Source organism: Pezoporus occidentalis, unplaced genomic scaffold, assembly GCF_034315485.1.
Source record: "Pezoporus occidentalis ecotype Australia unplaced genomic scaffold, CSIRO_AGI_Poc_V1 ctg1, whole genome shotgun sequence".
Lineage (NCBI taxonomy): Eukaryota > Metazoa > Chordata > Aves > Psittaciformes > Psittacidae > Pezoporus > Pezoporus occidentalis.
Window position 1 is genome coordinate 10707033 of NW_026912778.1, and position 16427 is coordinate 10723459.

Below are 16427 nucleotides of genomic sequence, written 5' to 3' on the forward strand. Positions count from 1 at the left end.
TGCCCGTGCTCGTGCCTGTGCCCATGCCCGGCGGCGGGCGGTGAGCGGCCATGCCGCGCCGGGCGGAGCGCTGCCTGCAGATCGCCCCGCACTCCCTGGCCATCGTCCTGGGCGCCGCGGCCGGGGGGCGGCCGGGGGCGGGTGGCGGCGGTGCGGGGCCGGCGGCGGAGCTGGGCCGCCACCGTATCGGCTACGAGATCTTCGCGGACTTCAAGCGGGAGAACATGCAGCACTTCTGGGACCGGCGGGCCACGGCGGCGGTGGCCGAGACCTTCTTCCTGGGCTGGATCGACGAGCAGGTGCTGCTGGTGCAGGGCAAGGAGGAGCACCTGGAGGTGCTGCGGCAGGGCTGGGCGCGCCGCTCCCTCAAGCCCCCCAGCGGCTTCCACATCAAGTGCCTGGGTAGGTGCCGGCGGGGCTCCGGGGGGGGGGTCTCGGCCCCAGGCGGATGGGGGGACGACGGCAGGGTGAGAGCTGCGGCGGCGGCCCCGCGGACGGAAAGGGAGGACCCCTCCCCGGCACGGGATTTGCGACCCCTAAAAGCGGGTGGGAGCGAAAGAGGTGAGCCGGGTCAGGACCGGCGGCGATACAGGGATGCGCTGCAAGTAATGGTTCGGCGGAATAGCTACAGGCGACAGCTGTAAGGTCGGGCTGGAGAGGTGCGTGTCCCCCTTACCTTCAGCTGGGCGAGGTTTAAAGCTTAAAGTGTAACTCTGGGAGGTAACCTTTGCAGGGTGAGGTGTCTGCTGGCCCGCGGGCCAGCTTCTGCCGCTCGCTCCTCAGGAGTGCTTGTCTCCGGCAATTCGCTACCGGGGGATCCAGCACCCTCCTGAACCTCCACACGGTTCAGGGATAACTGCTAGCATTTCCAAAGAGTGCAGGCTTTTAATTGAACTTATATTAGTTCATAAAAAATAATGATTTCTAGCATTAAAAACTTTAAAAGTTCATTTTAGCATTTCTAGGCTTGCTAAACCAACACCTCACTTTATACTTGGGTTGACTGGGTAGCTTATGTCATAGTTTTGCTGTGGAGGTGTTTTCTGTGGCAATAAGTAGCAGTAGGAGATGAGGAATGTGCGGGGGTTTCTTTGTGGTGGGAGGCAGATGGCTTTTGGAGCAGTAAACGGCAAGTCTGTTATGCCGTGGTGGGCTGAAGATTGGAGTTAAGGTGTGATCCCCAGGGGAATCCCACCTGTGGGCAGGGCAGCCTCCGAAGGAGCACATCTCGTCCTGGATCTTCTTCAGGAAAGACGGAAATGCTAGCATGGAGAGGAAAAATGTTTGCAGCGCTTATTTTGATGTGAAAACCCCCACCTCTATGAAATAAGTCTGTGGGTATTTGGTGCGTGTACTGGGGAGCTGTGAAGAACAATAGAGCTGAAGTTTTCCTTAGGATTTAAGGTAACTTTCAGCCTTCACAGCAGCTTCTGTTATGGAGAAAAGACAAACTGAGGGTTTGTTTTGTTGGTGTGAAGGTTTCATGGCTTCCCACAGCCACTGCAGTGCTGATGGGGAGGGAAACTGTCTTCTCCTTATGTACAGCTTCTATCATCTGTGTCTGTGCAGTGGGCACCTGGAACAGGTCGTAGAGGTTGAGATGGGAGTTTCAGATCTGGAACAGTCAACGCAGTGTCTGGTCACTTCTGCTCATAGGCAGTCTTGTGCCTTGAAACTGTGCAAGAGACTTCTCTGTCACTCACTATTTCCCCATCAAACTTATTCAAATATTACCATCTCTTCCATGCCCAGAGGGAGGCTCAGGACAAGCTGTCCTATTTGAAAATGAGCTGATGGACCTTTATTCTTCATTATAGCGAAATTTCCTCTGAACCTCTGATGACAAGAGCATTGAAGAACAGGTGGTTAACACCATTCTGGTGATAGAAAGTTTTCTGTATTCCGCCAGTATTCAGAAGAGGGTAAGAATCTGGGTAGTGGACTTGCGTTGTGGTGGAGGTTTGGATGGAGTTGCTGTTCATGGCCAGCAAACAAAGGGAGAAAACCTGTGTGTGCTGCTTTCCATCCTAGGCTGTTAAATCCTTTCGCCTTTACTATTGCAACAAAGTGTGGGGGTAAACATAGAGATAGTGGCAATGTTTAGTGCTAGCTGCTCAATGTAGCTTATGTGGGCTTTTTTGGCTCCAGTTGTACCAAGGATGAAGAGCTTTTGAATGGGCACTATCAGCTGACAGAGTGTAAAGATCAGTATTTGATTTTTAGGGTGTCCCTGGACCCTACCCATCGGGTGGCATTCCTCAGCCTGCTATGCAGGAGGGCTATGAAAAGGTACGCTCTGACCTTGACGTTCCTAGAGCCAGGCAAGGAATGTAAACAGGTCTTTGTGGCCTGTTTTGAAATGCGAAACACAACTTTTGCTAGAAGTTAACGTTAATAAGTAAGCTCCCTGGTGTGTAAATAACGTTCATTCCTTGGGGGTTATCTTCACTGCAAATTTACAGAAGACTGGAGCCAAAAGTTTTCATTTGACTTTAAAAATAGCAAATGGCTCTCTGTGTGTGATTAAAAGCTATGAAAGAAGAGCAGGGATCTGCTGGAGCCTTGCCTGTTGTGCAGTGTCCTTAGCTGCGATAAATGGGATGGGAGCAACTGATTCTTTTTTTCCTCTTTCTTCACTGGCTTTTTTCCACTACCACACTGATATTCCAGGTCTTGTATCTAAGTAGATTCAACTTGCACTTACTGTAAAAGGATTGTCAGAGTAAGGGACCTGGCCCATGAGCATCCGCTTAAATCTGTGTAATTGTATTTTCAACGTAATTAGGGGCCTAATGTGTAAATGGCTGTGACTTTATATAGGAGTTCTCTCACACTTTGTTCTCCACTTTGTAGCATTAAGGCAGCAAACAGTACACCTACAGACAGAAAGGAAAAGCCTCCATGGTTTTTGCCTTTAAAAAAGAAGTGGTGGGTGTCTTGGGCTGTGAGGAAAACCTGCCTGTTGGGAGATACAGAACAGTAATATTTTACTATCGTTAATAAATAACTGTTGGGGTCAAGGGGAAAAAGTGGTATGGTATTTTTAATGAAGGTGAAACTGCTGTTTGCTGCTGCTCTGGCCTAGCCAGTAACCCCAGTGCTGTTGGGGGAACAGGGAGCTGCCATGGCCGGGTGTAGCAGAGAGGTGCATGGGGCTGACCTGAGGTGTCTTTCTCTGCACCCCAGGGCCACTGGGGTACCCAGGCAATGCTGTGGCTGCCCAGGGGCCAGTTCTTCCCTTTTCTCTTGGCTGGTTGGCTGCTTGCAGAAAGGAGGGGGCGGCTTTCTGCCCCTCCTGCCCCTGGAGCCCAGCTGGGATGGGGTACCTGGAGGATGAGCTGCCTTTCTCAGAGAGGTGTGGGGAGAGCATCCCAACTTCCCACTGCTGCCTGGCAGGGGCAAAGGGACAGAGATGCCTCCTCTTCTCAGCTGTGCTACCTCCAGGTACGGGTGCCAGAGAGCTTTGGACAACTCTTCCTTTCACATGCTTCGTTAAGTGCTAACGTGACCCAGAAATTACGACTGCAGCCTGACTTTCAAACCTTTGCTGGCATTGCTGATGTTTCTTGTTCATTGCGGTCCAGCCTCGGCTGGTCTGACAAGTAATGGGTTGTGATGGCCACAGACAATATTAACTGGAGGAAAAAGTAGCTGTTGAGGAGGAGGGAATGCTAGAGCTCTAATATGCATAGCATGTTTTCTGCTGTTGGGACTTTAAACTAAACCAGGAGGAGACTCATCTCTGACTAGTCTTCCCACATTTAAGTCACCATGGCATGATAATGAAAAGTCCATGAAAGTGTGTAATCTGTAGTTAACGGGGTCTGGACAGTCCTAGTGTACTTGGTGAGGGTGTATCTGAGCCAGAAAGTAAATGGATAGAAATCCTTGTGAGATTCCAGCATCCAGAATTTCAACTCTTGAATTGTAAAATTAGACCATACCACAAAATAAGGCAGGAATATGAAGCAAATCAGTTACTTTAGTGCTGACAGCTTAGAGCTTGAGGACACAGGGGATGAAGTGTTTCATGTGTGACTTTAAAACTTACTTTTCTGTTTCCATAAATTACATGGTTATGCCATAAACCCTTGCTCAGCGTCCATGTTTGCAGTGATCAGAGTTACTTGCATATTAGGAAGTTGGTGGGTGTATCTGGGGTTTTAAGTTGGCCACAGGGCAAGCTTTGGGAACCACAAGCAAATAAACTCCCCAAACCAGCACACAGTAAATATGCTGATTTAGAGGGTCAAGGAAACCCTGTGCAAACCTATAGGTCCCGTGATGAAATTCGTTGTCTTTGGTAAGAGTGATTTGAGGCTTTCTTGTGTTTTTGCAAGGCTTTTGCAACCTAAGTCTTTAATGAGCGTTAGCATTTAATAAGGTTTCTTTCTTTGACACACCTTCCATTTGCACCCACTAACATTTGTCATCCTGGAAGCTGGATTTTTTCCCCCCTCTCTTTCAGTTCTTCTGTGCAAGATGCTGCTGGTATAGCAGGAGGCTCCACCTTGTCTTCATGTCTTCATGCCTTTTGTGTTCCCAGCTGAGACTTCCTTCTGTATCTCTTAATTTCTGTGTCTTGGACAATGAGCATCTTTGAGAGGGGTTTGTGGAAGGGCCATGCCCTTTTGTAGCTACTGCTTGGAAAGAAGTGACCAAACTTCATAATAACCTTTCAGTCATGCCCAGAGCAATTTCTCCAATTAGAAGCTGGTGTTCAAATGGAGTTTTCAAGAATTGTATGTGCAATAATTAAACTAAGTAGCAGGAGTTATAATTCAGCAAAGTTGGCAGGGCCGGACTGTTGTGCTTTGTTCCTGCTCGGCCAGGCGTTGGGGGGGAACTTACTTTGCTGCGCTGGGAGCTGGGACTAAGTGCTCCCTTTCTTTTCTCTCCCTGCCGTGTTCTCTCTTGCCACCAGAAATTAAATGAACACCCCACCAGTTCAGGTTCAGTAGTTTACACAGTGAATTTTCCAGTCATTAGTGGCTGATTTTGGTACAGCGTAGACTGTTGGACATTAAATGTTGTTCATCTATGGCCAGTCATAAAACGTGAATTGTCTTTTTTCCTCCCAATTATCTCCTTTATATAATGAAAATTTCTTTTCAGTGAGGAAGCATTAGGTTTCATAGTAATAAAACCTCCGAGGAGGAGTTTACGGCACACTCATAGACACCTTTTGTATGCCTCATGGTATTACCATGGGAACTACAGGTTTTTTTCTTCCTCTCTCCCACCCCAACTTAGAGCTGGTGAGATCCACTGAGCACTTTTTATATCTGTGAGGTGGTTATTGCAGCCTAAACCCCCCAAAAAATGTAAACTTGAGCTGATAACCTGGCTGAGATGCTTATGAGTATACTCCCAACATTCAGCAAAGAACTTTGCTGCTCAGAAGTGTTGGGTTGGGCCTTTAATGTGCTTTGTAAAAGCAGCTTTTAGAGACCAAGGAGAGAAAAGCAAGAGCTAAATGAATATGGTTGCATATAAAGTGTCTGATTTCTCAGTATGTGGTTTGTGCTTGTTTTTCGGGAGTCAGAAACACATTTCACTCTTTAAAGAAAGCTGTGGATGGTTGGCAAGACTAATGCAGGCTGTCTAAAATGCATTGTGGAAATAAAAACCACATAGGAAGGAAAGATATGACCTATTAAATTTCATTTCTCTTTCTTTTTTTCCCCACTCAGAGCAGCTTCTCTTGAAGAAGCAAAGTCAAATACACTGCCACATGGTGTTCATTGAGCAACTCAGTGGAAGGATTTATAACCCTAATGGCCAGCTAATACTGTCTCCCTACCTCCTCCTCCCCACAAAGAGTGCCATTGTGTAGTAAAGGGTCCTTCCTGGTGGCAAATAAGTCGCCCAGACTTGCAAGTCAAGTTGTACACTGCGTAAAGAGGTGATGCTGTAAGGGAACCGTGGTGGTCAAGAGCAGCCCTCAGACAAAGGGCTCTGCGAAAGTCACACCAGGGCCCTTATTCTCTCCATCTCTTTGGAGGGTCTGGTCTTTGATTAAACGCTCCTCACTTCTTTCCTCAAAGGGTCCTTGTCTTTTGATGGGGAGTGGGGCAGTGGGTATGCACTGAATTAAGCCCTTGTCAGGTGTTATTCCCAGCACTTAAATGTGCTCTTGGGCTTCTAGCATCGTGTGCCTCTGGGCCGATTGCTAAATCACTTTTCCATCTGTTCCACGCTTCTTTTGTACGTAGTCATTTTTGGTTTTAAAAAGGCAGAGGTGGATGGGTGCCTGGGGGCCATGGCAAGGGATGGCTATAGGGCCACCAGCCATAGGCACCCCTGTCCCACCTGCTCCTCTTTGCCTTTTTGTGGCACGAAAACTCAGTAACACATTCCCGACTTTGTTCTGTCTTTGGAATATACTTGTTAGTGGCATGGTGTTTAATATTTTATTAAACTGTAATGATTTCAGTGGACAAAGTTCAGATCTTCTATGCATATTGGTACAGTGTAAGATTTAGCTTGAAATGGGTTTGTTTTGATTCCTGGAGAAATGTGTGTTTAGTGCAAAGATGCTACAGGAAGGGGTAGCCGTGTCTGAAAAAATGCTGTCCCTGGGCTTGAGTGGCAGGTTTTTGATTTGGCTCCTTCATAAAGGCAGTGGTAATGGAGTTGGCGCTCTCTCAAAGCATTTCTGGTGCTGTCGCCTCAGGCTGTTCATCCGGATGGTGAACCTGTCCTCCTTTCTGCTGGCCAGGAGAATTGCAGCTTGTCCGCTAGGTAGGGCATGCCAAAGCTTTACCACATTCTCATCTGCATTCGAGACATCAATTTAGAGAGAGTAACAGAAAAGACGCAACCCAGACAGATCGGGTGTCATCCAAGGCTCTTGGCATCCAAAGCTGCCTTCTGAGCAACATCATACCTTCCCTTGGCTTTGGCAAACACTTGATGGCCAGGCTTCTCTTTTCTTGGTTGTTAAAGAAAGGCTGGAGTGTTTGGAGGAAGTAAAAGCTGCAACCAGATGGTGGTTTCCTGTGCAGAAACTGCGGCTGTGGAACGTGAGGATGTGAGGAACTTCTTGATAATGGTTTTCTGCAGTAGCAGAAAGTTAAGTGCTCTGAAAATTCAAGCTCTCTCCAAACTTTATTTCTTTGTTTAAAGTACAAAAGCATTTTGAAGTGTTTTGATTATTTTCTAATGATGTTGACTGCTGGGAATGTTATTGCAGTCTCCAGTTTCAGTATTGAAACTGCTCCCTGGGTGGGCCAGATCTGGAAAGGTTTTTGAGGATATTATGTTCTTCTTGGAATAAAATCCCTTCACCTAATATGTACGCATGCTTTCTTCTGTCCGGTGCACTTGATCCCTCAGTTTATGACCTGGGATTTCACCCCAGTGATGAGAAATTTCTGAATGCTAAAAATGTGCAAACACATGTATTTTGGTGAAATAAAGTGCTGTCCTACTGACATTTGAGCAGATCTTCATGGCTTCTTTTTCAATTGGGCTCCTGTTCTGAGCCACAATAGCAATAGAGCACACATTCAAAGGTCGATAACTACCCAGGGAATCTGAATAGTCGTTCTCCTAGTGGCTTTTCTTTTTTTTTTTTTTTTTTTTTTTCAGCAGAAAAGCAATGGTGTACTATTGCCATCGGCACTTATTTTTGGTTTTCTTATAAAAGAAAGTTACTATACTGTGCACTTAAATACGCACAGTATAATGACTTCAGTATTGTGTTTCTGGAGCTTCTAACCCATGTGGTATGAGACTTTGTTGTTCTTCCATGGTGGGACAGGACGGGACACCAAAACAGCAGAAGTCTGAGTAAAATAAGCCTTTTAGCTTAACCTTATATTCCACTGTTGGATGATTAATGAAGGGATATGGAGGTGTATCAATGGCTGCTCTTTTAGAAATGCAAACCAATTCACTTAAACTCTAGGAAGTGACTCTAAACTTGGTTCTTTACAAAATCCATACAGTATGACAGTGAAAAATGTTTCTGTCTGAAGAGTGTGGTTTGGGTACCTTCTTGAAGTTTCAGTTTTAAAGCAGTTTTTCAGAAGGTACATATGCTAGCTCATGCTTGCCTTTGGGGGACAGCAAGGATGCTGAAGGGTCCATTTGTAGCCCTAGTATGGGGAATCCTGCTAAAAGAGTGGAGAGGAGCTCTTGGACAGTGGTAAGTTCCAGTGGCTTTTCCAATAACGTGGCCTAAACGGCTGTGGCCAGCAGGACCAGACTGGCTGCAGGGGAGGCTGATTCCTCCTCCTTATCAGGAGTGCCATACAGTTCATTACCAATGTCCCTTACTAAAGAGATCAATCCATCATAAATGAGATTTATCACTGCCTGTTAATTTATCGTGTTCAAATTGTAGAGAGATAACTGAAGTCCTATAAGCTGAAGTCCTATAAGCTGCATGTGATGCTGTAGTGAACTTCTGTGTGTTTGGTTGGGTTTTTGATGCTGTAGTGAACTTCTGTGTGTTTGGTTGGGTTTTGATTTTTTTTATTTTTTGGGGGGGAAGGGAAGGGGTTTGGATTTTTGGGTCCTCCCACCTTTTTAGGGGGCTTATTTCAGTCAAAGGATTCTTGGTGTGTTATTTGGTTGCCTGTAGCATTCACCCTCGCCTTCTAGGCAGTCCTCAGCCCATGTGGGAGTGGACTCTGCCCATGCCTACTGCTCTGGCAGACCAGCATTAAATGTTTGCTTTCTTGCTTGTGCGTATTGCAGGGTTAGTGCCCAAACAAGTTCCCTTTTAATTGACAGATGAAATAACAATAGCTGGCATTAAAAGCAGGCCAAGTGTTTTCTTTGGGTTTCCCTGAAGGGCCTCCTTTGTCTCCATGGTCTCTGCTCAGGGAAACCCATGCACCTTGCTTAATCCGAGGGTGCTCTTGAGATGCTCTAGCTTCTGAAGGCAGAAGTAGGTCAGTACCCATGCAAAGATTTCCATCCACTGTGCTGGCCTGCTATCAGGAGTGACTGCTGGGTGAGGATTTGCAGATGGTCAGTGTCCAGAGGGGTGGGCCATGGTGATGCAGGCAATTTTGAGCACCCCAAGAAGAGGGAGAAACATCCACAGTACGGGGAAGGAGAGTAGAGGAAGGAGATACTGTCGCATACTTGGTGTGTTTATGTCTGTTAAACTCAGAGGAGGAACAAACTGGACAGTTGGCTGAACCTGAATGGAGGCTTTTCTGGTGCCTGGTGTTGCACTGCGTGTAGCCCTAGTCCGGCTGTGAGAAGTCAGCAACTCTCCTGGGCTGTAGGGATGTCCTAATTAGCTGCATATTCACAAGGAGGTTTAACCAGTTGAAAAACAGGATTTCAAGGTCTGTTTTAAAGCAAAGACAGTACCTAACATAGTAGACATTATTAGCAGGCAAGATTATTAACAATAAATAAAAGGGTGGGAATCTTCTCCCTAGTTTAATTTGAGAAAAGAGAGTTAAAGGGGCACATTCATTCACCTACTGTTTCTGAAGTGGGGCCAAAAAAAGCTTTGAGGACACTGAGCTTTCCTGCCATCACTGCTAATTTGTCACAATTATTCTTTTGGTTAAAAAGAAATGCCTTCTTGGTGTTACAGATTGAAAAATCCTGTGCAGTTAGAGAGGAAAATGTTACTTTTGTGAGAAGCTGCAGAGGAGAACAGTCTTGAAGGGGTAAGCAGGGGGAAAACAGGGAGCGGGAAAATAATAACTTCCAGTCGTGCCATCATAGATGTGCTAGAACCAAGGATATTTTTTCAAACAGACAACTTCAGACCAGGCATTAGCCTTAGAGAGAAGCCTCCTTTATGAATATGAACATCTGGAAGGAGTGGGAGACAGAAAAATAAGGGAGGCCAGCCACGATTTAGTGTTATGAACAGATAAATCTTGGATGTAAAGCTTCATGTGATAGGGAAGCAAGTCTGTTAGGTGTCAGGTCTGCTTCATTTGTATTGAAAGTCGAGACTTTAATAGTACTTAATGCATTTTCTTAGGAGTTCTACCTACATGGTATCATCTCCATCCTTCAGCAGAGGTGTCTTCAAGACAGGGATGGAAGAATACAGGACTCATAGGGCTGTAAAGCTTTGCAGTGTTTCTCAAAGAAATTTTGTGTGCTTAAGCATCCCACAGTAGAGGCTTAGGATGATTTTCAGCTGGAGTTCCTTCATGCAGGTATGTACGTGATGGTGTATATAATGTTTTAAGTGCTGTATGAACAGAGGTTTCCCATTACTTCAGGTGGTGTTGATTCAGCAACACGCAGATGCCTGCATGTGACATAGCAAGTTCAGTCTGACTGTAATGGAGGACTCACATTTTTAAATATAGGCATATCATATGTTCATGTATTTGCCTGAGTGTTGCTAAGAGATTTACCAGAGGAATCTCTTCCTGGTTAATACCAGAATAGGTCACCCGTGTCTAAACCTGGAGCCCCTTGAGAGTTAAGCTTGAAAAATCAGGACTAGTATTTGCATTTTATTTTTGATGTGTACAATACTCTGAAAAATAACCAACACAAGAGTTCATCCAGTGTCTGTAGATGCCTTCAGGAAAATTACAAAGAGGAAGCCTTAATTAATATGTCTTCAATAAAAGTATGAAGAGGAAGTCTTAATTAATACTTTGCCAATAAAGATGAAGTCACACAAAGCAGGCAGCTTGACTTACAATCATTCCGGTTTCTTTCCTTGGACAGGGATTAGTGGCTGTCATCTTGTCATTTTTTACTTATAGCAGTAGCTTGTAGCCTTTACTTTATAGATTTCTTATTAATTCAAGTTCTTTGGTTTTGTTTCCAAGGTATTTTCTGATTGTTAGTTCAACTTCGTTAGAGATGTACAGCTAGAGCTCCTCAGAGAAGCTGATGCTGTTGGAAGGTCTGTAGGGACTTGCTTCTTGGCTACCTTTCAAGTGCGTGATGGCTGTAAAATGTTTTAGTGTCAGAATCACTACATCTATCATTGTTCTGCTTTTCTCTGTCAATAACTAATCTCATTCAATGACATATTTGATCTTAAAGAGAGAAAGCAGCTTTATCCCTGTGCCGGCACATGAGTCTCTTTCATTTTTCTGCTCAGATAATTGCCGGGCTTCAGGTTTCAGTGGTTACTTAAATTAATCCCAGTGCTGTCTTTCCAGTCTCTTCAGTGTTTGTGTTGACAGAAAGGCCCAAACATATTTGGTCTGTTTGAGGCCTCCAGACACCAATCATCTTGTGGGATGCAAGAGAAGTACGCCACAGACTTCAGAGCTGACTTCTGTGATGAGTGATGGCGGTGAAAAGAGAAGTAATTTTGACAGAACTTTTTACCCCCAGCCAGGACAATGCTGAACAACGGGGATGTGCTGTTTCAATGTTCTTGTTTCCGTGATGGTGAACATTTTCACTGAGTGGCTTGTGCATCCATTTTCAATTTCTGATGATTTTCCATTGCTTTGAATCCTTTACATTGCCTCTTGTCCTGGTGAGTAATAACTCACTAGTGTAATGGTCCTCAGCTTTCTTTAGTTTGCAGATTGCTGAGTTTCCAGTGGAAATACAGCAGATATAAGTGGCACTTTTCACTTTCATCTTTCTGTAGACTTTTTGGAAAGGAGTTCACAGGTCACTTGGGGTTGTACAGACCCCAAGTTGGAAACCACTGACTTTGCCAACCCCAGCATTAGCACCTGAATGTTTTAGGTACCTGTACAGCAGAAGCTTGTGCTCTCCTACCAGCATGCACCTTCCCTTCTCATAGTTCACAATTCATCATCTATGACAGCTACCCTGAACGTCGGTGCTTGTTCTGACCCTTTTCCCTTTCTCTATTTCAAGGACATCTGCAGTGATAACTATTGGAGCACCCCCCCAAACTGTTTGAAGGGCTGCCTGCTGGAAAGCTCAGTCCAAATGTTGCTCCTTGTTTCGTGTTTGGCAGCACAAGTGCATTGGGGCAGAGACCTTGATGGCTGCGTCAAACTGGTGTTGTGCAGGGCACTGCAGCACTGACCCAGGGCTGAAATCTGTAGGTGCTCTTGCTGTGCAACCCCCTAGATAATTATACTCACATATGAGGTTACAGTGAATGAAAGTTAATCTGTAAATAGGCAACCAGGCAAAGAATTCTTGCTCAAAACCTGCCTGGATTTGCTTTACCTGTTTTCTCACTGCTTGGGCTGTAATAATTACTTGTGGCAGCCTTCAGCCTGCTTCATGAATGGATTGATTGCATGTGTGTGTATTTTGAAAGCTTTAGAGGAATTATGGTGAATTTGCAATGACAGATACTTAGATATATGTTTAGCTTCAATTTGGAGCCATAAACACATAATACTCATAAATGGCTATCTTTATTGCTCTGATTGTTCACTAAGAAAATGAGCACAGAGCTCTCTGGGTCAGTAGATAGACAAGTAGGCATGGCACTCTTGGTGTATGCCATGAAAACATCAGCAGTGGTTGCACAGAGTGTTACAAAACTGCAGCCTGTTTATATGGTGTTTCTTTCACTAAACTGCAAAGTAATGATTCTTGTGTGATGTTACCTACAGATTTGGTATTGTCCGTGACTTCTCATGGGCTTGTTCTTTTGTAATTACGGCAAGAAAATATGAGATGTGCACCTCAAGGCAACTCTGTGTCTTGTACCGAAGCATGTTTGTCAGTACTGTCCAGCTCTCTCTGTGGCAACGCCCAGAAGCGTATGTGGGGAACTGACCTGCTCTGAACTTCGAGGATGCAAAGGGAAGTGGTATCTTACGGGGTTTTCTTTTCCTTTCCTGAAACCATAGGTCTCGGCACTTTTACAAGATGTCTGAGGTTTGTTTCATCGTTAGGCTCTTTGATGTTTCCTGCGTGTGTTGCAGCTGAACATAAACATATCTGAGCTGGCTTTGAACTGGCCAGCTCAGGTATGGTTTGCATTCTTCGACTGCAGCAATAATTATGGTTTTCAGCTGTGGCTAATACCCCTTGCTGCTCAGGCAGCCTGTGATGAGCTGCTGCAGTAACTGACTTAAGTCCCTTGATTAAAGGTAACTCAGGTTTATCTGGACTACACTGCAGTGTTGGGATACCATAACCCTCTTCTACAAACTGAGCTGTTGCAGTGAATTCCTCAGGGCTTTTTACTTCCTGACTTCAGTTTCCTTTTCTGTAAACTCAGCAAGTGTGGCTTTTACCTTTACCCATGGCTGACCTTTTGTCAATGCTATCTCTCTGTTTAAAAGCTTGTGCCAGCAGTGCAAGCTCTTGTCTTCCTCTCTGCTGGGTGGCTTGGTGCCAGGATCACACCATCCTGATGAAGTGTCAGTAACAGCCTGTCCCTTCCCAGCCCACCTTCCACACCGCTGCATGTGCTATTGTCGTTCTACTGTTTGCTCTGCTCTAGCTGCTTCTACAAACCTCCACCTTCCTCAAAGACATCCCATCTCTTCTGATAGCTCCAGAAATGTCACTGGCTGCATTTGGTGCTAGCTGGGGCTAAGCCTTCCTGTGGAAGATGGCTTTTGGTACGGATATGGTGCTATTTTGCTTTGAAGTCAGACCACGTGTTTTGTAAACAGTGTGGTTTTGACCTTTAAAAACATGAGATGGTTAAGGCATGGCATGGTGCTAAACAGCATGGGAACAATGAGGTTAAAAAAACATCCAGTGGGGCCTAGTAGGGTACATATGTAAAGTACTTGAGTCAATCTTTACCAGTGTTGTCCCTAACTTCCCTTTTTCACTCCTACCTGAAGAAGGCACAGGTCCATTTTCAGATATTTGACTATAGGAGTATAGTCCCTCCTTATTTCTAGCAGGAACTGGAATTCCTTTGTATTGCCACAGTAGTTTGAGCTGGTGTGGGTCAACACCATGAAGGTCTCCCAGCCTTTGCTTTCCCTTTTGCTGCAACACAGGAGCCTACAGTGAGCCAGGTGAAAGGCAAAAACATAACCCGGGATGAGGGGGAAGGAAAAGAGAGGTTGGGACCTGCAGCATTAACTTCTCAGTGTTATAGTCTGCAAACAGATATTTGTGGGATCATAAGGTAATTTGGGTGGGAAGGGACCTCCAGAGGTCTCTGGTCCAAACTTCTGCTCACAGATGTGTTCGCAAGTCATCATGTTGCTCCCATCATCTAACCTGTAATGCCCCATTGAAGACGGCAGCAGCTAACAGCAGCTCTGGTGGATCTTCTGTGTTATTCCCACATTTCCTGCATGTTTTGCTGTGGACAAATCCTTTTGTAACTCTGGCTTCTGCATAACAGCATCCCCTGGTCCTCCTGCCTCCAGTTGCTCTGCCTAATGGGAGATCCAGGAGCACACAGCGCTGGCTGGCTGGCTCTTCCACCCATGCTGTTTGGACACTGGCTTTTTTGAGGCAAATGGGATGTCTTAAATGCACAGCTGAGATCAGGCATCTGGTGCCCTTCAGTTGTTTGTGCTTGTTCTTAAAAACACAAAGCAACCCCAACAAAAAACCCCGAACAACCACCCAAAAAGCACAAAACCCACCACAAAATGTTGGCCTGCCTCAGCTGTATTTGTCTGTTTTGACAGATCCTTAAGGTGATCCACAGAGCCATCGTTGCCAGCAGCTTTTTATAGGAAGATCTTTTCTTACCACAGTTTATTCTTGGGAAAGACTTTTTCTTTCTTTTTTTTTTTTTTTTTCCGGCCACTTAATCCATGGTTGTTTTTTTTTTTCCAGAACCCCAGCAATAGCTGCTTTACCTGATTGCGGTAGATCTTGTGCAATGGCCAGCGAGCCTGCCCTTTCTTTGATTTTAAATGCTCAGAAATTAGGTTGTAGTGACTTGGTGAATGGGAGTTCTGGAAAACAAATTAACCAAGTGTGCTTTCTTTCTCTCATATCTTTGCTTCCCGACTTCTTTTGTGAGTTTTCTGTCTGCAGTTGACCTGCTACTTGTGCAACCACAGTCTCTTTATGCAGCTCATTAAATCATGTTTTCAGTCTGGCTTTAAACTCACAAACTTCTCTTGTTAGTGAGCGTTTCCTTCTTATCTCCTTTCTTTCATTCTTATCTCAGCCTTTTGGCAGAAAGCACTTAGTGGAGACTGCTAGCCTTGAAGTTGGTCTCAGTGAATAGAGGGGAGGAGGAGCCATTGACACTTTAATTTCAGTGTTCCTGTAGCCTGATGGATGCGCTCCGGGCTATGAAAACGCGTGCTTCACTGACTCGCAGAGAATTAATCTTCTGAATAAACGATTTGAAAAGAATCTGCTCCTGATGGTTGGGTTTGGTGTGGCTGCTCAGCAGACTTGGCTGTCTGCACAAGGGAGGATCTGAAAAAGGGGACTAGTTAAAGGCAGAAGCCAAGTAGATGGATGACCCTTGTGCTTTTAGGAGCTGTTACCTGAACCCTGGTGGGTTGTTGAGGGAGGCAAGCTTGGTAACTATAGACTTCCTCATCCCATCTTTCATGAAAGATTCAACCTTTATTTACATCAGTGGCAGTTTTCCAGTGGCAGTGTTTAGGTGACAGGAGTTAGACTGTTTCTAGTGAAATGAGAAATAGAGATGCTTCAAGCTAAGGGCAACACAGGAGAGAGAGACTATATGAAAACACAGACTTTGTGATTCATCTTATTCTTAAGTGTGATGTCCATTTCCTCTCCTCTTGCCAAGAAAATACGTTTTGCTGTTGAATGAATAGATCAGCTTCTGAGGGTCCGGCCAGGAAATATTTGCTCAGTCTCCAGAAATGTGAGTGCTCTTTCAGAAAAAAATAGCAGTTTTTATCATGGTTGTGAAGATAACAGGAATAAAGACAGTTCTGTAAATGCTGGAGCCAAATTCACAGGAGTCAGTAAAAAGGGGAGATCATACGTTTTCCTGATATTCTTTCTAATTATGACAGCTGCTGGAAAAGTTCAATGTTCATGGTATTTAGCTGCCAGCAAGAGTAAATATATCTTTCTGTTATCTTCTGGACAAACTGCAGTTTTCTTTGTAGTGCTGCAAGTGGCTGGTTTCAGGTGTGCTGTAGCAGGTACAGTGGGATAAAATCAAGCAGTTCTCTTCTTGTGTTCTGGTTACTCGGCTTTATATTTAAACAGTTCAGAAGCGTGTGTGTGTGTGTGTGTAAGCAGCATTTACTGCCAGTTGAGCAACATTATATACCTTTCCACATGATATAATTCATACAAAATATGCTGCCCAAAGCATCACTGGAAATACGATACAGTGGCATTTGCAAGTCCAGGCAGTTATACACAAGATTTTCTAAATGTAGAATCCAGAGGTGCCTGAATGACTAATATGTCGGTAAGGGCATGCCTGACTTTATTAGATAGGAGTCTATTCTTTGGCTTTATTAGATAGTTTTAGTTACTTGATCAAAAAATAGACTCATATTAGAGTCCTATCTTCTTTTCTTTTTGTCCCTTCTGACTAGCTAGCAGTGTCAGGGCAGGCTATCTCACATGGTTAGCTCCTGACTCCTTGACAGTAACAA

The 16427-nt window shown here is 45.0% G+C and overlaps 1 protein-coding gene across 1 annotated transcript in view; it reads left to right on the top strand.

Moving 5' to 3' along the window:
• Positions 1-16427, top strand: part of LOC134163593 (storkhead-box protein 1-like) — a 65199-nt gene continuing 48772 nt past the window's right edge. The window contains exon 1 of the mRNA XM_062622601.1: positions 1-402. Coding sequence (XP_062478585.1) covers positions 51-402 — 352 coding nt within the window. The 5' untranslated portion in view covers positions 1-50. The remainder of the gene's footprint in view (positions 403-16427) is intronic.